The sequence below is a fragment of the Agelaius phoeniceus genome, chromosome 8 (assembly GCF_051311805.1).
Source record: "Agelaius phoeniceus isolate bAgePho1 chromosome 8, bAgePho1.hap1, whole genome shotgun sequence".
Classification (NCBI taxonomy): domain Eukaryota; kingdom Metazoa; phylum Chordata; class Aves; order Passeriformes; family Icteridae; genus Agelaius; species Agelaius phoeniceus.
Genome location: NC_135272.1, coordinates 24,795,853 through 24,817,704, shown reverse-complemented (window position 1 = coordinate 24,817,704; position 21,852 = coordinate 24,795,853). Strand labels below are relative to the sequence as shown.

Below are 21,852 nucleotides of genomic sequence, written 5' to 3'. Positions count from 1 at the left end.
GTCATAAGAGGTTTTTCAATGCCTTTCAGTTTGAGAAATTCAGTTCTGTCAGTTCTGGACAGAAGTGCTCCCTATGATCATTTTTAAAGTCCTAATAGCTTGATGTAGTACCTTGATCCCTAAACATTTAATTGCTGCTCTTGTGTAACAGTGATTTTGTATACATTAGTAAATATCACTTTCACTAGACGTTTACTTTGGGGATTTGGACAGCACCTGTGAATTACTGGAATCTAACTGTATTTTCCTGCTCCCATTTCCAGTGCATAGCTCAAATACATCCAGAAATTTTCAGCTGAATTACATTTCAGAAATCCTACATGATTCATGATGAATAAAAATTATTCTTTATTGAAACTGTCAGGCTAAAATTAAGCAACTGACATTTTTTTTTCTGTTTCTTTTGCTTTAGGAATGACTGGCAATTACCTACTAACAAACCCTCTTCTTCGACCACACGGCACTAACAACCCCTATAACACATTGCTCGCAGAAACAGTTGTATGTAATGCCCCTTCAGCTCCTGTGTTTAACTCACCAGGTGTGCTTATACTTCCTGAATAAACTGCTTTTCTTGGCTCACTCCAAATTCCCTCTTTTCCCTCGGTAGAAACTCGAGTTGCAATACCCCAGCCGTACAGTCTGAATTTCTGAAATAAATTCGAGAAATGCAGTGTTGCCAATGTCAGCTTGTAAAACTGCACTATATTATAGTAATGCCTTTGCCCTAACAGTATTTACCAATAATTATCCATGTTTTTAACACAGGTGGCATAAATCTTAATATACTATTAAAGGACTGACACCACATGGTCCGAGAGCCCATCTTCAAGATAAATATCACTTAGAGGTATCATGTCTATGCAATATAAGGTTGACTCTAAAGCTTGCTGAGAAAACCCTGCCTATGGAATGGATGAGATACTAAAGCAGTGCAAGGCATCTTGACACCTTTGGATACCCCCGGTGTGGAAAATTGTATCCATCGTCAAACAGATCTAAACTATAGTATAGTGCAGCTTTATGGGAGATCATTTTCCTGTAGCAAAATCTTGAGAGTAACAGTTAGAAAAGTTTAGTTCTGTAGGAATAAAGAGTGTCATCATTTACCTAACATTTTGTTGTTACATTATCTACTTGCTTTTTTTAACAATGTTGCAGTTCATCAGTAAATATCTTGCAGATACTGTTTGATGAGTCCTAAGATCACTTTAGTGTAAATAGAATGATAAATCTTTGAAAAAGATCTCATAAAACCTTGTTTCCAGTTTTTATTTCAAGTCTCCTTTTTAACTGAACTGTAGTTTCTATTTTCATTCTCTTGTTTTCTTACTTTCCTTATGCTTTCCTCTAGCAACCTACAGAGAGACAAGTATGGGAGTAAAACTTAACTTTGCCTATCAAATGTAAATTTTTTCAGCATGATTTTTAATGGGCACAATTAAAACATAACTAGCGGTCATGAAGTAGACTCAGCGGGCAAGTGGTTCACAATTTGCAAATAAAATGTTTCCACATTCAAAAAATACTTGCAAACTGCTTTTTGGGAAACACCATGAGGTCTGTAGCAAGCCCTATTGGTAACACAAGTTATTCAATGCTGAAATAATTTGCTGTTTAAAACCAAAGCAGTGTCATGCCGAAATGCTTAATAATTTACTTATATTTTTACATTCCTACAGTAATCTTGCTACAGGCTATGAAAGATTTCAAATTAATTACCTGATCATGGGCAACAAAATTTGCCTCATCAAACCAATTTGAATATATTCTAGCATGCTTAACTCTGCAGTATATCATAGAAAACTCATTTTGGATTATCAGCTGTATTTTGATATCTCTTTAGCAGAGGAAAAGAAAATGAAAATTGCAGAATTAAATCACTTTCATGAGGGAAATGAATCCAGCATGTGGTCCATGTGTTGTCTACTTTTATAAATGCCATATGTTCTGCACAGCTAAATCCATTGCAAGAAAAATCTTGGAACATACATGAAATTGCAAAACTACATAGTTGTTTAATCAAAGCTTAAAGAGGCCTTTCAAACAACCTTCATCACTGTTAAAATCAGTACACATGGAGAAGAGTTAGCAATAACACAAATGCAAAATGACTTGCAAATTGCTCAGAATTTATTTGGAAATGATTACTCTATTTTTCAAAGTTGAAGACAAAAATCTTTTCATGAGAAAATGCAATCTCTTTTTAATTGAAAACAACATTTCCAGGGAATATTGAATTTTCTAAGATAAGCTGCAGCTTTAATTATGAAAAAATAAATCCACAAAATGAGAAAATGTAAAATCTTTTCCAAAAAACTTTTCCCTTAAACTCCTCCAAGCCTTGCATATTATGCAGCAGCCTCACAGTGGTCAGTCTCATTTCAGTAAAGTCACTTCATTCTTTCTTTACTTCCAGACATATCTGTAGATAAAGTGCTTTTCTAGGAATGCTCTAACCATCTGATTTCCATGGTTCAGACTGTTTAATTTCTTGCAAGGTTTTTTTTTTCTTTTTTTTTTCTTTTGCTTTGCTTGGGAAGCACTGTGCTGTCATAGTTTACATGTCTTTGTGTCTATAGGAAAACCTTTTCTTTATCAAGTTATCGGAAAAAAAAGCCAAAACCCAAAGCATAAAGACTTTAATCATCATAAGACTTCATTTTCCCCCCTCTTAAGCTCCTTTTCATGTTTTCAGCAGACTTACCCAATCTGTCATTCCCTCAACAGCTATGAGATATCAGCCATGGCTGATTTCCTCTTCCCATTCCACAACTAATATTTATTCTTTGGTTTAATTTCTGTGACCCATACTTACAGAAATTCCTAACATTTCTGCATTTGACTTCCATGCCCATGGTAACTGTGGGCCTAGCTCTTAATTAACTATTCTGGTTCATTCAGTGCTGTCACTGTGACTGATGCAGACTGCAGGCAAACTTTGACCTTTAGGAGCCTGGGGCCTTTGTTGGCAGACAGAATATTAGTGCAAAAAAATTACATTAAGTGGGAAAAGAAAAGCTGTTATTGCTTAGTAATCTAATTTGCTGAACCCTTGCTCTGACTAAGTTGCTGAGAAGCTCAGTAATTCTTCATCATGTTACAATAAATCATTTTACTTTCTTTTATATATCAGCTACTCTTAGGCCAGATAGCCTGAGCAGACAGACATGATGTGAGTTGTCCAAAGTGAGTCATTCCACCTGCTGTCTATCGTGTTGTTGGATGGTGCTTGTGGGCCCTGGTCCCTGTAGTGTGAAAGATGGCTGTCCTTGTTTAACATAAATTCTTTGTATTTATCCATTTTTTTCATTCTTTTCTTTACTTCATCTCCAAAAAAAAAAAAAAACAAAACCAAAAAAACAGGAAAAAAATGTTAGAAATGTTGTTAAAGTAGTTGCTTGCCAGTTATGTGGGTTTATGTTGTACATTTACCTTCAGTTATGTCTGTGATCTAATTCCTTTTTAATTTAGTGTTGTTTAGGACAAATTCTGTTAATTTTCTTTTTCTAAATCATGGTGATGTACTTCAAAACATAGATGTTTCCAAATGAATTGCTTTGCATTACATATGCAAGGGCATGGAGTGAACAGTTCCTTGTGGAAAAGTCACATAATTGACACTAAATTACGAAATTCAAATGCCACTATTCCCCACAGGAAACACACATTTCTATTTTTAGAATGCATCTTTCCTATAAGGTGTGCAACTGTTTACATTTGGGAATGTTCAATAAACTAACTTTTCTCAAGTTTTACTTCCAAGTACAACTTTGTCCTGAACTACATTAAAGAACTTTGTTAAAAAGAAAAAAAAAAAAAACAAAAAAAAATAGGTGATAAAAACATGTCAGGCAATAACCAGAGCTGTCCTTTTCCATTTCAGGACATTCACTGAACAATGCCAGGGATACAAGTGCCATGGATACTCTACCGCTAAATGGTAATTTCAACAACAGCTACTCATTGCGCAATGGAGACTATAACGACAGCGTGCAAGTTGTAGACTGTGGACTAAGCCTGAATGACGCAGCTTTTGAGAAAATGATCATTTCAGAGTTAGTGCACAACAACCTGCGGGGCAGCAGCAAGAACCACAACCTGGAGCGGGCGCTGCCAGCCAAGGCTGTGATCGGCGGGAGCAGTAGCGAAGATGACGCCATCGTGGCAGACGCCTCATCTTTGATGCACAGTGACGCCCCCGGGCTGGAGCTCCACCACAAAGAGCTGGAGGCCCCGCTCATCCCCCAGCGGACTCACTCCCTTCTGTACCAGCCCCAGAAGAAAGTGAAGACCGAGGGAACTGACAGCTACGTCTCACAGCTGACAGCCGAGGCTGACGACCACCTCCAGTCCCCCAACAGAGACTCTCTTTACACGAGCATGCCCAACCTCAGAGACTCTCCCTACCCAGAGAGCAGCCCCGACGTTGAAGAAGACCTCTCTCCTTCCAGGAGGAGTGAAAACGAGGACATTTACTACAAGAGCATGCCAAACCTAGGAGCTGGCCATCAGCTCCAGATGTACTATCAAATCAGCAGGGGTAATAGCGACGGCTATATCATTCCCATTAACAAAGAAGGATGTATTCCGGAAGGAGATGTTAGAGAAGGACAAATGCAACTAGTGACAAGCCTTTAATAGTGTAGCAAAGAAATATTAAAGGTCACGTTCAAGTATTAAAAAGACTTAATTGGCCCCGTGCAGGCTCCCTCATATCTGCTCGAAGAGACAATTCTGTTGACCCTGTGGTTCTCCAGTAACAGGGATGACTGGACCTCGCAGTTCTGTGAATTTTTATAAAGCAAAAACTTTGTATATACACAGAGTATACTAAAATGAATTATTTGTTACAAAGAAAAGAAATACCAACAAGGTATTTACGATATCTTCTGCTGCTGAATTTAACAAAATTGTGAAAAAAAAAAAGAGAAATAAACACTTTCCAGCCATTTTACTGCAGCAGTTTGTGAACTAAATTTGTAAATATGGCTGCACCATTTTTTTTTCCTAGGCCTACATTGTATTATATACAAGGCGTAGGCTTTAAAATCCTGTGGGACAAATTTACTGTACCTTACTGTTCCTGACAAGACTTGCAAAAGCAGGAGAGATATTCTGCATCAATTTGCAGTTCACTGCAAATCTTTTCCATTAGGGCAAAGATTGAATACATGTCTAACCACTAGCAATCAAGCCACAGGCCTTATTTCATATATTTCCTCAACTGTACAATGAACCGTTCTCATGAAAAAATGGCTAAAGAAATTATATTTTGTTCTATTGCTAGGGTAAAATAAATACATTTGTGTCCAACTGAAATATAATTGTCATTAAAAGATAATTTTAAAGAGTTTGAAGAAAATATTGTGAAAAGCTCTTGGTTGCACATATGTTATAAGCTGTTTTTCTTACACTGTTCATAGTACGATAGTTTGTTTAAAATGCAAGTTCTACCTGTTTTCACTTATTTTTTCACTGTAAACAGTGTTCTGCTTTGACAAGTTAGTTTTTACTCTTAAGTTTTGAATTTTTATTGCCAAAAAAAACATAATTGGGGAGAAAGTTGTTTTAGAAGCCAATTATGCCAAGCCTTGCACAAATTTGGTGTAGCTAACAAAGATTGTAACTCAATTCCCTGTTCATCCTTTAATCAGGGTTGGGTGGTAAGGGGTAAAGGGGACACTGGACACTTCTCACAAGCTTTCTCGTGAATAAAAGGTGCCTGTCCTTTAAAAAAAATAAATAAAACATAACTATAACTCTTCCATATTCCTTCTGCCTATATTTAGTAATTAATTTATTTTATGATAAAAAATTGAATGAAATGTAAATTGTTTCAACAAAATTCTGCTTTTTTCATCCCTTTGTGTAAACCTGTTAATAATGAGCCCATCACTAATACCCAGTGTAAAGTTTAACACCTGTTTGACAGTAAATAAATGTGAATTTTTTTCCAAATAGGTAAAATGTGCATTATTATGTACGAAGCATAATTGGCATCAGCAGTCCTTCGACCCAGATGTGCCCTACGTAGAATGGCATCTTTACATTTCATGATTTAAGTGTTGAGAATTCAACAGAAACTGTCTCTAGCTCTACAAAAGACAGGTCATCTTTACTATTCCTTTATCACAATTGAATAGGATCAAACCCAGATATAGCAGGGTCATAAGGAAAATGTACTGTAAATTCATATATTTGCATAACTTTTAAGTAGGCATCTGCACTGAAATTAAAAATAAGGTAGTAACCACCACTCTCATGTTCTTGGCAACAGTAATTAGCAGTTAATTATTAGTGATGAAGATACATTGTTGCAGTGGGGAAAACACAAATAAGCAGCATTTGGCCAGCACTCTGAGTGCTATCTAAATAATTCATCCATCATGGCACTGGTTTGTGTTAGATAAATAAGCACGACTGTCCCTATTTTTATCAAGCTAGAGAACTGCAGAAGGCAGCTGATGCCCAAGATGTTATCCACAAATCAGTAGCTAAATTGGAAGTCTGAAATCTTTGTTGTGTTGATTCCCAAGCCTCTTTTGTTCCTCTCATCCAGGGCCTTTCAAAGACAGCATCAAGGACTGCATTTGTCACCACTTCCTAAACTGTGTTCTTTCAAATAACTCTCAAATTAATGCCCCATCATCACAGAGGCCAGAGTTTCACGTGTGGCCACTGTGACTTTCTGTATGATAAGAGCAAAACTTCACTCGAAAGCTGTATCATTACCTTCTAATGCATTGAAATATATAAAATCCTTTTGGAAAAGAAGTCAATGCATTTTTAAGAAGTTTGGATTTCAGAAGAATGTTTGGGCAAGACTTCCCACTGCTGAGAAGGTTCAAGCTCTAAAAAACTAAAATCCAGGTTGAGATGGAACGGTGGGGTTCAGGTAACCTCAACATATCTATTCAGGACTGTGACACTGTAGCAATTGTTCATAAATAAAAAAGCATCTTCCACCATCAGCCGCTGGTAACTCTTGCCAGTAAGTTCCTTCACACTTAAAAGTTACTGTGTTTGCAGTAGAGTCACCGAAACAGAAAATTTAATCAGAAAGGGTTTGCTTCTTTAGGAGAGATGCTTTAAAAATCTGAAGTCTCTATGAAACAGGACTTAGTTCTTAGAATCTGCTGATTCAGGGTGCACAGCAGACTCCTTGGAGCAAAATTTATTCCCTTAGTCTGTCTGGCAAAAGCATACTTGCTGCCTACTACCTAGGAAATCATGTTCTTAAGGATTTCAAAATTATGGTAGTCAAGTAATTACAGTACACATGACCTAATAACATCACCAACTTTCTGCAGAATCTTCAACCCTATTTAAAGCAATTACTCCTTTGTGTCTAACTAAAGGTGGCAAAACTACATACTGGAGAAAGGTTTGTAGCATTGTGATCTTAAATACATATTCAATTGCAAATGTAACAAGTATTCATAAAACAAGAAAATGTAGCTGATGAACCTAAGATGAACCAGCTGAACCTAAGTATCATAAGGGAATTCTTTTGTTAGCTTCTTTGTAATGTAGATGTTGCTTTTTAGTGAGCCTGTTTTTTTTTTCTTTTAATGTTGAGCTAGTGAGTGTCCTGTGTTTAGCTAGCAGCCAATACATTGCCAAATTTCTGTTGGTGTAATTTCTCAGTGTAGTAGGTTACAGTATAATTATATAGTTGACAGCTTATTGTGATTTATGTTCTCTTCTAACATTCCTGCCATCTTGTCTTGGGATCAGAAGGACAGAAGAATTCAGAGGAAGAGTTCAAGAATAGCAAAATAATGGCAGCAGAATTAATGGAAACAAGTGTTTCTTCAGGGTCATCAGTTAACCAGTTCCTATGATGGTGCCCACAATATGTTGCTATTTTAGGCACTGTCTTTCAGAAGAGCTGTAATTTTCTTATGGCTGGTAATCTCCTGTTAGTATCAGTGTTAACCCTACTGGCTCAGTTCAATTCTTCCTTGTAACTTCAGTCCAGTTATATTAATTCCTACAAAAGATTGAATGGGATGTGCATTTAGTGAACTGTTGTATAATGGTGCTATGCATTGTCTAATATAAAATACATCTCAATTCTACATAAGTGAACCATAACATGAAGAAATGCAACACTGGTAATACCTTCTTAGTTAAAACTAACCTTTATCTGTAAATTCTACAATACACCTTTGCTTATTTTAAATTTGAAATGAAGTTACTAATAAAGTTTACATATATTCACTTATGTAGGCAATAAAAGGTGTTTCAAGTTGCCATAAATTATGGATAAAATATGTGTCATACTTGATGTCCTAAGTTTTAAGGATTTTTTTTTTTTTTACAACTCAGAACAGACATTAACAGAGCAACAAAAAAGGAAATGGTCCCTCTGTACTGTAGCTGGTGTTATCCCTCCTTTGCCTCAAAAATAACAAAACTTCTCTTTTAGATTTGATTATATGACAACATACAGTAGTGTAACTTTTAATCCCTGAATAAAATTGCTTTTTAAAATCAAGAGAAGCTACAGGTAGACAATCATATAAATATATATAAATACCCACACGACATTTTAATTCACTAATTCTAGGGTACAATGAAGAACTTAAAAAGATGGGATTCAGCAGTAATCCTTCAGATTCTAAGTAATCCTGCAAAGACACCCCAGAGAGATCACACTAACACATTCCTTAATTTTTTAAAAAATAAATTGTGACAATCACCTCCCACATTTATGAGGAGCAGCACTACCATTTCAGCAAGCAAGGATCTTGCTATATGGCTGCACAATGGGATGAGGATCCCAGATTTATGGATGCCACTGGTATGCTGGGTCTCTATTCCACAGTGACACTACAGTTTTGCACTGAGTTGGAGATAAGAAATTATCACTGTCACAACCCTGGAAGCAAGAGATCTGTGTCTTTCATTTACACAAACACTCTGTAAATTAGTAGGAATTCAGTTAATGGCTCCAGCTCAATCATCTGGCTCTGCCAAAAATCTGGAGTGAGGGTTTGTTAGGACCTCATCTATTTCAACAGAGTGTTTGGGGCTTTTTTCAGTAAAATCTTCATATGGTTTTTAGAACGACAACTTCCAAATCCTTTTATTCATGCAGGATAAATTCTCAATGGTATTTCATTAATTCATGCCTAAGAGCATTAATATCTCTTCTTAGTGTATTATGTCATCATTAATCTCAGCCTCTCCCCATCCAAGTTCCTGGCATGTGCAGGGGATCACACCATGGTGCAGCCTGAGTGGTTATAAATGCTACTGAAAATCACACAAGCCTCTACTCAGCAGCAAGGAGATTTTAAAGGACCATTCAATATCATGCACCAGCTGCTGCAGACATCATTCTGGGATCCCAGATGGGGGAAATCACAGCTGCATAAATTACACTCAGAATAGGTAGCTCCATAAAGAAAATTTTTCTACAGCAAAGTTTGTGTACTGAACCATTTCTTCCTTGGGTGCACACCTTCTTTTGTAGGGTGAAGTAGGAGCCCTGGCACAATGTAGACTCTCCACTGCCAACCAGTTTGAAGTTGAGGTAGCAATGCTGAGCACAAAAACATCAGTGCACATTAAAAGCTCAGGCTCCCAAATAGGAGGCAGCAGGGTAGTACCTGTATGGGCTTTTTTAATGGAGAAGCTGGATCTCTGTACATAGCATTAGCATAACTAGTCCAGTCCTATTGTAGCATTAGAATTGTTTTAAAATAACATAATGCTCCTGAACATTTGGCCTCCATGATTGCTTAACAGAATGATTCCCAAGGGTTAATGAGGTTTTTGTGAAAATAATTCATTTTCATTCTCTTTAAATATACCACTTTTCTTTTTATTTTTTTTGCACTAACAATATAAATAGGAGCTTTTTAACTTGAATTCTTAACACCACTCATTGTTTTAAATACTTGCCCTCTGTTTCCTATTACTTAACTTCTTGCTAAACAAACCCTTGTTTTCAGAATCCTCCACATCTTTAATTATTTAGTTGCCAGTCTTCAGAGTTACTTTTTGTCAGTATGCTTTAAGAGATGGGGCAAGAACAAAATTATGGGTTCATGTTGATTTATGGCTGGGAGTTGTATCTTCTATTCTGTGCTACTGCCACCCCCCATGGTCTCACATTATCTTTTGTTTTCATAAGATCCCTTTACAACACACTATTCCACTAGGCTGGACATAGTAAGTAATGACCTAAATAGTTATGGTTAATTTAGAGCCCAGCAAAGCCTATAAAATACTTCCAATTATTCTCCTGAATGTGTGCCCAACTTGCATTTCTGAGCACTGCATTTCATCTGCATCACACTGCCCATTTATTCACTTTGTTAACCCAGGTCAATCACAATCTTCCCTAGTTCTGATTAACTGAAGTAATTCTGTGCTAGCAGCAAGCAGTGCCACCTCCCCGGCAGCATGCCCATCCCCATTTTCAGATAGCACCAGCTGAATAGTGTAGGGGCACTAGACCATTAGCCTTTTGTCATGCTAAAAAAATCAACCATTTAATCCTGCTCTACCTCTTAGTTTCTAATGCACAACTACTTTAGCTCTCACTTCCTTAATACACATTTGCTTTAATGGCTTCTTGGTAGGCATATTTTTATATGGATTTTTTTTTTTCTTTTTAAAATCCAAATAAATTACATCAACCATTCCCTCTAATCTCAACAGCTGCACGATTGACTTAATTTTAGTACGTTAGAGAGGCACAATTTTCTTGCTCTAAGCAGTTATGTCTCTTTTGGCAATGTTTCCTCTGCAGTTTGTGCTCAAATGTGGATCTGCTAGATGTCAGACCCAAAAAGCACTTCACTGTTCAAAGTGAAACTTTGGTGGAATTTAGGCACTTAAATCCCAGGTACAACAAATGTTACTTCAGGGCCAGAATTAATTATAATCTGGAAGACATGCATGTTTTTGTCAGTACAGCCTTTTCATCATCCCAAGTTTGGTGGCTGTGCGTGTGCAGCCCTGTCATTGCAGCCAGGAGCCGTGAGCAGTGTCACTGCCTTGCTGTGCTCACCAGTGCAGACCCTGAATGCCATAATCAGGAATTAGGTTACAAAGGAGCACCTTCCTTCCCCTGCTGAAGCTGAAATCCTGACAATAACTAGCCTGGAGTAACTCTGATGTAAATGCCACCACCAGAGCTCTGCAGCACCCATGGATCTGCCCTTGCTTCAGCTTCACTTCCTCCACTGCAGCAGGAGCTGCATTTGACAATCTTTCCAAATCTCTGCGAGCCTATGTGTCTCCCTCTGCTATGGAAAACAGGCTCTAAAATTTCTCCCAGCTTTTTTTTTTTTTTAATTATTTTTTAATCACATGGAAGCTGAAGGCTCTGACCACACCAAGTTTATTGTTCCTTTTGAGAAAAGGTCACAACTCTTGCCTGTACTCAAAAGCACCTCGGGTCCTGGCCCGGTGTCCCTGCCATGACAGATGGAGTGGGGCTGCAGAAGGGCCATGCCCTGCTGGTGGCACTGACCCTGCCAGGGGACCTGCAGGCTGGAGTGAGGTGCTCCCCAGCCAAGGGACACTCAGGACCCCATTGCCCACACAGAGCTGGCAGCTGAGAGCTCAGAGAGCCCGACTGGGGCTGGCACAGTGGGCACCCCCAGCCTGCCCTGGCTCACAGCCCTGGCTGCCCCCGGTGCTCAGTGGCAGCCACGCTATGGCTGCAGATGCTGCCTGGGGCTCTCAGCCTCCACCTCCCTCAGGCAGGAGTGGCTTAGTGTGAAGCTATTGCTAAAATCCTTCCTGAGGAGAACATAGCTGAAATAACTGATGACAGGGCTATTCCATGACAAAGCCCAAACAAGCTGATACAAAAGTTTATACATAAAAGTGATGGTTTCCGAGCACACTAAAGGTTGCCAGAAGAGCCTGGGCCTTTTTTTCAAAAGCAGGGGAGGAAAAAGAATACAGACAGATGGAGAAGAAAATAAAAGGACAATATAAAGCAAATAAGGTGCAGAATTAATTTTGCCCTTTCTCATTTCTCTTCTTTACAGCACCACTAGGTGCTGCCCCTTCAAGGCAAGACAGAAAAATCTCAGTAGTGTCAATCTGTCTGGGTAATTTGACAAAATAGTTCAGAGAGCCATTTCTAACTCTTCAAGCTTGTTGATAAATGTATATGACCTAGCCATGCCAGATCACTATATGCTTACAGAAAGCAGTCAAGAAAGTTTTCATTCCAATGTATTGAAATTTTCAAAGCACGTTTTCAAAATCCAATTTAACAAAAACCAACTTACTTCAATGGACCAAAACTCTACCCTCACAAAAATCATTGAAAATGAAGGAAACAGTCAAAACACCTAGCAAGAGAAAATTGATTAGGGATTTGCCTAGCACAGGGTTCCCATAGTTATCCAGGCAAGTTTTCTAAGGCTGAATGTATGAATACACCCTTCCCTGAGAAGAAGGCTTAGTAGCAGCAAGGCAGTGTTACCCATGCAGGGGTGCTGTAAATATCACAGTACTGTGCTTCTCAGCATCACTTAAGGAATCTGGTCCATGTCCATTCTTAGAAGTGCTAAAAGTATCTGCAGAGACAATATTTGTCTCACATTTAAAGGATTACTGTCCTGACTGAATACTGCAAGTAAGCAAAAGTGACATCTGTATATAAAGGAGATCCTACAGTTAGAGTCCTACAAAGTGCAGTGTAACTCGCTTTCATGATCCAGCTCGTGGTGAGCACATAGAAGTTTCTCTTGATGCAGAAAGTACACAAAGCTAAGTTCTGAATAGTCTGACATCCAAAGTAAGCAGGTAGCTGCTGCAGGAGAGGTTCTTCTAGGTCTCAGCAAAAGTTTGATGCACATTAGCTGGCACTTATGAGACTACTTGGTCTCCCCCTATCAAGTTAAGAATATGCTTATAGTTGTAAAAGTGTTCTAATTAGGTCAGCTTGGCTATTGTTCTGTGATTTGACAGATGCTGCATTTAAAGTAATTTCAAATACTAATTTTTAGACCTTTTCTGTGAACTGATAAATCAAGTGCTATTTATTCATGAAATTATTCTTTTCTTTCTTAATGCTTATTCCCTCTGGCTTGTAACTTTAATTAGAACCTGCTATGTGTTCATATTGGTAATAGTAACAGTTGTCACTAGAGTACAGATGCATAGATTCAGCTGATATTGCCCCTTTGACATTATATTTAAAGCCTAACAATCTTCCCAGCTATGTATCTGAACATACCATCCATTAGTGCTTTATCTCACTGCCACCCTGAACTCCCCACTCTAAACACTAACAGTCTGATTGTTTTTTAACCAACCAATAATGCATTTTCTAAAGACTAGAAACTGTACAAAAAATAGCTTCATTCGAAGATAAATATCTGCCTGAAAAAGTTATTCAGCCTATCCAGATTTCTTTTATATTACCATAGATTTTCCCAAGGCAGTATTGTTTCTTGAATAATTATCAATCTAAGCAGTCATGTGCTAAAGCAGTCTGATTCACTCACTAAACATACATATAGAAAAGAACTTGGTTACCCTGGTGAAAACAAACAACTCCTCTTCTTCTTTTTGCCCTCTCCTCAACCCTTTCATAGAATAAAATGACTGCATTGAAATGTAATCAGTTAATATTTGATTTGCATTTGTCAGGGAAAGGAAACATCAAATATATTTTTTAGAGCAGAGGAATTAGGATCTGGAAAATTGTTCAAATAACACTAGTCTTGTTTGATTTGTGTCTTTACATACTGATTCATAAGTTTCAGTAATTTGAAAGGAGCCTTCCAGTAACTAGTTGCAATCAGGTTCTAAAAGCTTGCCAACTTACTATTTAGATAAACTAATTAAATAAACTTTACCTTCCAATAAAAACTAATTCCTTTTTCATTATTTTTCACTCTGTGATACAGAAAATGATATCTGTTTCACAAGTTTCTGATTAAATGCATCAGGAATAGAATAGCTTTCAAGGTCTCTGTTCATTGAGGAGATACCGACTGCTCTTGAAGTGGTCTGCATACCCTGTGTGAGAGTCAGCAACACCAGCCAGAAACAGGCTTATAAAGTACCCATTTGCAAATACTGCAATTTAAAGGACTTCTTTTGCATTGACTCATGTACTCCAGGGATGGTAGAGTTAGATTCAGCCTCACATCTTCAAACACCCAGCACCACTTGCTGACAGGAAAGGTACATTCTGCTGAATGGACGGTGATGATGCTTAAAGCAGGCAAGGGATGATGATGCTCAAAGGGATTCTGCATATCAAATATTTAGTCCTCACTTGTCCTCACAAACAGAGTGAGTGATCTGAAGTTTCTCCAAGCAACACTGTAGTTCAGCATGCTGCTGTGTGCCACAGAATAAAGTATCATATATTCTTGGCAAGAAAAAAGTGGTAGCTCCAAACAAACAAAGGCTCACCAGCTGTGAATCTGCTCAGAATTCTGCAGTTTGTGAGTCCTGGGTGCTGGAGACAGCAGCACTTCTACACAGCTTAGTCTCGTGGAAGGCTCCCTGTCCATGGCAGGGAAGGTGGAAGCAGATGATCTTTAAGATCTCTTCCAACTCAAATCATTTGGTGATTCTGACTTACTGAAAGCACCAGTTGAAAAAAGTTAGTATCAGGAATGAAATTTAATTCTCTAACATACATTTGGGAGATCAGAAAGATACCTGGTGGGCTTTGGTTTATGAACCAAACCCAATAATTTTCATAATTTTTGGAATTAGTAAAAAAGTACTGCAGCCTGTTGATATAACTCTCAGTGAATATTTTTCCTGAAATACTGAAAGATTATCACAATCATTTCATTGTAGCTACGAGTCAGTACACAAGCAGAAGTTCTGCTACATCAGGGAGTGGAAGAGCATGCAGGATATGCCCAAATAAGTTTTTGACTCAATTTATGCCAATCTGAAATTAGCATATTTTGATTGAGGTCTGTGAGATTATTCCAGTCCTGCACCAGTTAACGGGAACAGAGTAGGGCTGGTGTCTTGTGCTATTTCCTGCCATTTCTCTCTGCTGCTCACCCCCTCTGTTTTATTACCTTATCACAGAGCCAGAGCTGTTCCACATCCATGCACTCCTTCTTGTAGAATCATTACTAAATTTAATGCTCACTACTTAATCAATTTTCTCCCAACAGGTAACGAATAATTGAACAGTTGGGGAGTGGGGAATGACAAGATTTAGTGTGTTACTTCCTCGTAGGAAACAAGACAACTCACCCATTTATATTTATGCACATTCAATTCCTTTCATTAGCCAAATGACCCTAAGAGTAGAGGAATCCATGTCAACTCATCCAGGTACCATGTACTCCAAGCCCAACACTGGACCACAGTAAATAACATTTTCAGCTGGTCAACAAGTGAAGACAGCACAAGACAGGAACTTTTGCAATGTATTTCTTTGTTCTGCCAGCAGCATCAGATTGCTGTTCATAACAGTAAAGCCTGCAGTGAAGCCCTGGCCCCAGTTAAATCAATGGCAAAAGTTTTTGCTGACTTCAGTGAGACCATGATTTCTTTTTTGAATCGTTACAAGAATCTTTCTGTATCTCAGTTTGTTGATTCTTAGACTTGAATAGTGGACATTAAATATAAAGGCAAAAATACCTCAGTTTTTCAAAATTATTTCCAGCCATGGAAAGATGCTTTGTTTCTTCACCTCTCATAATCTTGTTCCACATGCATCACCCCCAGTAAGTGCTATTTCACAAAGGAGAACACACACTGTTTTTCGCCCACTAGATCAATACCTGTCTAAAAGTATTTACTCACCAAAAGGGCTGTGATCCTTTTCTTTGTCACCCTTGAACTTCTGTTCTGCTCTTGAAATTTTTTTGCTTTTTGACACAGGTTCTTCTTTTATTTCCTGGCTATTGCTAGCTCCTAATAGGATGTTTTTTTAGTTCTTTGCTCTGACATTTATTATAGAGTATACATCATAGCTTTTGTCTAACCAGAGGGTTGGTCCAGCACTGAAATTGCAGCTGTTTTAAAATGCTACCTATAAACACACACTTTATCTTCAGTTCCTGTTCACAGTAGCTCAAAGGAGACAAGAAGATGATGATCAAAAAAAGGAAATGGAAAAGACTTATGGGAGACTTGTTTTATAGAAACAGAAGAAGAGTAGAAGGGCAAGCAAGACATACAGGTAATCTACTCTCTGTTGGAATAGGGCAGCAGTTATTGTATCATACTCTGTGAATGTATTCAACCAAACAACTTATATTCTGACTAGTGAAGACTAAAGTGATGAAAGAAGCTGGAATAAAAGGATATTAAATAATCCCTGGATAGTTGACTGCAATATTCACAGCCTTTGGAATTCTTTATCTTTCCTGCAATTGGCTGCTGACACACCATTTGTCTTCAGGGAAGCTCATGCTTTCTTCTGACTGTCTGAAACACAGATAAACCATGTTCACTGTCAGGAGAGACTTAAAACCTGTATTCTCAAAGCAGTATCTGGGGCAAAAAACACCTGTTTACTCACTCCAGTCCAACTGAAAGATTGTTACAGAGATGGAAGTTCAACAGGAAAATTAATGCAGTCGCTCTTTTGGCATCAGGGGTTGGCATTCCCACTTTGAATGATCTGGAAAGGGTTTAACAACAGATCCCTCATCTACAGGAAGAATGAGCCAATTACAGCAACACTGTGTGCCCAGTAGACATGGCCAGTGCTCCTCTCCTGGGCCCTGACACAAAATGACCACCAGGATGCCTGGTTTGGGAATGAGTCTCTCACCAGAGATGCTTCTTTTACCTAGTGCCCCAAATTTTAAGTTTCATGTAACATACATTCCACCTGAGAACTTACCTGCCACAATTTATTCAAAAATGTGTGACAGGGTCTAATTTCACATTCCAGACAACATAATCTTTACTTATACCCTGACCTCAGTTCTTCTTATGCTGATGTGCTTACAGAGGCCAGTAAGTTCTGTCCTATTGCTCAGAGAGAGCAGCATTTACAGCCCAGATTTTGGCATGAGACACATGAATTTGGAATAAAATCTGAAGTGAATCTTTGCCAATATAACTGAAAGAATAAGAATACTTTTTTATTTTTTCTCCAAAGGGTAGCATTTTAGCAGATCTCTGAACTTGACAGAAAATGGGAAATTTGACAACGCTCTCTTACATAACAAAGTGTTTTAATTAATTCACTTTCTCAGATTTCTAGTGGCAGTTACCTGTTTCAACCCTAGCAACTAGTCATAGTGACATAGTCACAAAGAGTACGTGGTGCACAGTGTATGATCAGAAGCATATAATATGCTTGAAGTGTAAAATGCTCTAACAATAAAGCTGAAAAAAGTATTGTTTAGTTATTGGCAGAACTGGTACATTTATAGTTTCATCCAAATAGCTCCAACTCTGAAATTAATGCCTGTACATATTTTTTTCAGGGTGACGCATATTTTTTTTCCTTTATTAAGCAATAGGTTAAAATAAGAGAAAGGAACATTTTGAACTACAAATATATTGCAGCTTCTAATGTTTCAAGCGGGGGAGTGGGGTGGTTCTTGAGGTGTGTGTCAAGGGTATAATGCAAACCTTTTCCCTGTGCATATCAGATACCATGATGCACAAAAACAAAGGACAATTGTCTTCCCAAGCAATTCACTGTATTTTCTGCTCAAAGCCTATTGAAAGAGTAGATAACTTGGTATATAAAATCTGAAATGGCAACAGTTGGGTTTTTTTTTTCTTACATCAACTTTCTAGACTCTGAAGATAACAGCAGCCATTGAGCATAGTGCTTTTGATCTAAACAGGCTTTAGGTCATTACACTGCTGTCACTACTTCAGCCACTTTGTGCTCTTATTTGCTCCTCTCTCATTACACCTCACCCAGAGGTGTCAGCTGGGAGCTTTCTGGCAAGTGACTACACCCTTCTCTGTATGAACAGAAAGGACAATTGGTGTTGAAAATGTAAATACAAACTATGATGTGCCACAATTTGCATTCATTGTCTGGCACTCCAGAACAGTCTGAACAGTATCAGTATCTGATCCAGTCATATTAATAGGCAAAGTTCACTGAATCAATGACTTTGCCAAAAAAAGAGCCAAGAATTCAAGAAGATTAAATGACATTGGTGTAGTTGGAAGAGTGCATAAGAAAGAGTTTCATGAAACAGTACTGTAGGAGGAGAGGCCAAGCACTTCTGCATTTTACACAACCTTTGTGCTAGACTGCTATAATTGTATAACACAGCTGCTTTCTTTCCAAGTTCTCTCATTCATTCCTAAGCCAGAAGCAAATCCAGGTATGTGCTACCAAGCAGAAATACACTCCTGGTTTGTGTTGTTCCCTCCATAAGCTTGTGCAGCAGCAGTGTCTAATGCAGCACAAATGACCCGAAGCACATAACACCACTTGCAGCCCAGCAGCTGCACAGGCCCTTTCCTCCTCTAGCAATAAAAGTGCTGCAGCTGACCTTGTGTTAACTCGGGTTTTAAAGAGAATAGCAATAAGAACTATATCAGGGTCCTCATTCTACTGCTGTAGGAATTAGCTGTTGTAGTCAACCAAATCCTACCAATTTGCTTAAAACTTGGTTTTCTATTACCTGTCTGCCACAAACCATCACACACACATACACACACCCCCACACCCACCCACACCCACACACCCTCCCCAAAGAAATATTAAAGGTACCTCATTCATGTCAGATTGTGTAAGAGAGGAGTCCCTGATTTCGGAATTAAAGGCAGCTCAACCAATTTAATCACCCAAAACTTGAACAAAAAAATATAAAATATTGCACAGTCCACAGATGACTGAGACAAACTTCAGTCCTCCAGTGCTTAGGACTACATTATTAATAGTATTCTGTAGGTTACAAGCTGATTTGTCCATATTATTTCAAGGTGACTGCATTTTTATGTAGCATATGCCTAACACCATGGGTGCGATTACTACCACTATGTAACGCCAGTTTTCATGGGTTATTAATTGATAAATGACAGCCAACTCCTTTCTAGATGCTACATAAGTCCTTTATTAACCCATTTAATTCAATAAAGAGTGGGATAGTACAAATCACAGTGAAGGACAGAGAATGAGTTTGTTCAGTATCACGCCCTGACTTCTGCAGTGCTCAGTGAGAGGGCACGGCTCATTGCCTGCTCTCACAATGGCTCAGCTGCACTCTGGAGACAACAAACAGTAAAATCAACAGACACCATTCTTTTCCCAGAAATGCTTAAAATTAAGAGCAGGAAAGGACAGAAATCTCACAGGCCTGTCCTGTAAGGTTATTAAATGTGGCTGCAATGTTATATGAGGTGAATGAATGCTCTGAACAGAACATCAGCCCCTGGAAGATAAAAATTTACCAAAAACAGGATGACAACAGAGTAACAAAAATCACAGAAGAAGAAATAGAAACAAAAATGTGAGAAAAAAATTGAAACAACAAATCAAAAAATCCAAACATTGGGGTATGCTGAGTAAGGACCATGAGAATTTTAATGATGGACAAAAATAAGAACAACTATTTGTCTAGTGAGATATTTAAGCATGAAAACATAATGGCACTGAAAGAAGAATCCAAAATGGGTAGTCTTTCATGTGAAGAGCAAATAGCTCATGGAAATCTTTATTGTAGCTAATTTGGTATATTTTAAAATAAACAAATCCTGACAGGTTTCTAATAAAAATAGTCCATTTACATCAATATCTCAGAATCTCCTGTTTACTTTAAAAGGCAGTACCTAAAAATATTTGTTATGTTGACATTGTTGAGAAAAAGTTTCACAAGAGCTGCATAAAACTAATGCAAAATTAAGTTATAAAATTAATATAGGCATTTTAATAGTGTGTTAGAACTATAGTCCTGACACTGCTAACTACAAGTCATGTCCTTCCCTGGAAAACTTTAAAAGAAAGCATCCCCTTATTTGTCATTCTATACTTAAAGAATAATACAGAGCTTATCTAAATGCTCTTTATTATAAAATAAACTGAATTTGCTGACCTTCCAGCAGGCTGCAAAAGGCATCTCTCTGACTGAGATTTTGGTAGAATGCTAAAATGAAGGAGCTGCATTTTAAGATGTGTCTTTAGGTAACTAAAAGGGTTCAAAGTATTTACTGCAGTGAAAATTCTTGCCTGAGTCATAGTTACAGCCCTACTACAAAATCATGATACTATTACTTAGAAATTAGGTTAACTTAGCTCAGATTTAGGAATATACTCAGGCAACTATCTAACATTGGCCTTGTTGATCTCTTTACTGATTGTTACAATGCCAAATAAATAAATGGTAACCAAGGTAATTTTAATGAATTATACCTTTCCTGGGTTTTTTTCCCTTACCAGTGTTTCTTTGACAAAAAATGTCAAAGTTCTGGAATTCCTGCTCAAAGCAGAAGTAATACAGGTTAGCTACAATTGTGCTTTCAATTCTGAATTCAATTTTGAATTCTTGTTTTACCTGTCGTTATTGAGATATGTCAGACTCCCTTCTCATATACTTCTTCAAGCTTGTGGGAAGCTTCAAAAATCACAGTTTCCTGCTGAATTAATCTACAGAATACAGATAAATTTAATGTGTACTTGGTGGTGTAGCTCAGAAGTGAAGACTTTTGGGACAACACACAGACTTCATGTAGCAGAAAAATCTCCCTTAAAACTTTTGTCCTAAATACTTTTCCAGAATGATGAGACAGATGCTTTTACTAATGATTATTTTGTTTAGCTGTTCATGGTCTCTTCTCTGGAGCAATTTGTCTGAAGAAAGGCTCAGAGAAACAAGTCTCTTGTACTCTTTTCTTGATCAAAGGCTGTTGGGCCAAGTCCTTTAGCTCAGAGAGGATGGACCAGCAAAGCACTGACAGCAAACTGGGGGGGGAAGGTCTCTGGGCCAGGTCTGCTCTAAAGGTCCAAAAGATTTCCCAGTGGCTGCTTCCCACTGGGCCCTTTACAGGCTTCAGCTTCAGGAGCAGCTGTGGAAAGCCACAGTCTGGATCTGCATTCTTAGGGCAAATCTCCAAGGCTGTCTAATTACAGCTGAGATTTTTCTGCCCCTCTAAGACAGGAGGAGCAGCCAAGCCATAAACAATGAAAATAATTCTGTGCTTAAACAACGGTATCTAGTGTCTTTTTAGACACTGAGTGAAGACATCTGCCCAGAGAGCATCCCAGATGGGACTTTTGAGGACCATTCTGAGACAGAGCCACTGCTATTACATGTCTAATTCCTTTAAACAGAAAACCAAAGTTGACAATGTTTCCAGATTTATTAGTTGAGGCCATGATCCTTAAAACATCACATAATATTTAATATTAATCACAGCAAAAAGATTGCAAAGATAAGGACTTGCACTCCTGCTAATTTGAAGACAGTAAAATGTGTAACAGTGTTTATGAAGTTCACAATTTTCAGAAAGTCCACAAGACTTTCATTCATTTAACCTCATCATAGAACATCTTGCCTCTCAGATATTTTTCTGTTAGACACACAACCTTATGAAGAGGTTTAGCAAAAAAAAGTGAGATATTACAACCTCTGCTATTTTATATTCAAATACATTATCATTCTACCAACCAAAGAGATAATGACAAAAATCCTTTTATGTTTGTATTTAATTCTGTGATTTAAATTGGAAATATTGTGGATTATAAGTCTTCATCCTTGTTTCAACTACATCTATATTCTTAAAGGCATAAAACCTTTACCATATAAATACTATACACTACCATACTAATGCTCTCAAATTAAAAAAAAAAAAAACATATTACAGTTCAGTATCAAAGCTAAATACAACATATATACACATTTCATATCACTTTGAATGTCCCAGCCTTTGTTCTCAAAACATAAGTGGCTTTTTTAA

General features: G+C 37.8%; 1 protein-coding gene across 19 annotated transcripts in view; it reads left to right on the top strand.

The window, feature by feature from the left end:
* Positions 1-5,961, top strand: part of ADGRL2 (adhesion G protein-coupled receptor L2) — a 204,587-nt gene extending 198,626 nt beyond the window's left edge. For 7 of the 19 annotated variants that reach the window (XM_077182315.1, XM_077182316.1, XM_077182319.1 and 4 more), the window contains 3 exons: positions 413-541; positions 1,355-1,372; positions 3,887-5,961. In XM_077182315.1, coding sequence (XP_077038430.1) covers positions 413-541; positions 1,355-1,372; positions 3,887-4,641 — 902 coding nt within the window. In that variant the 3' untranslated portion in view covers positions 4,642-5,961. Of the gene's footprint in view, positions 1-412; positions 542-1,354; positions 1,407-3,136; positions 3,190-3,886 lie in introns of all 19 variants that reach the window. The other 12 variants (XM_077182328.1, XM_077182327.1, XM_077182326.1 and 9 more) reach the window with 5 other exon arrangements.
* Positions 5,962-21,852: the final 15,891 nt, after the last annotated feature.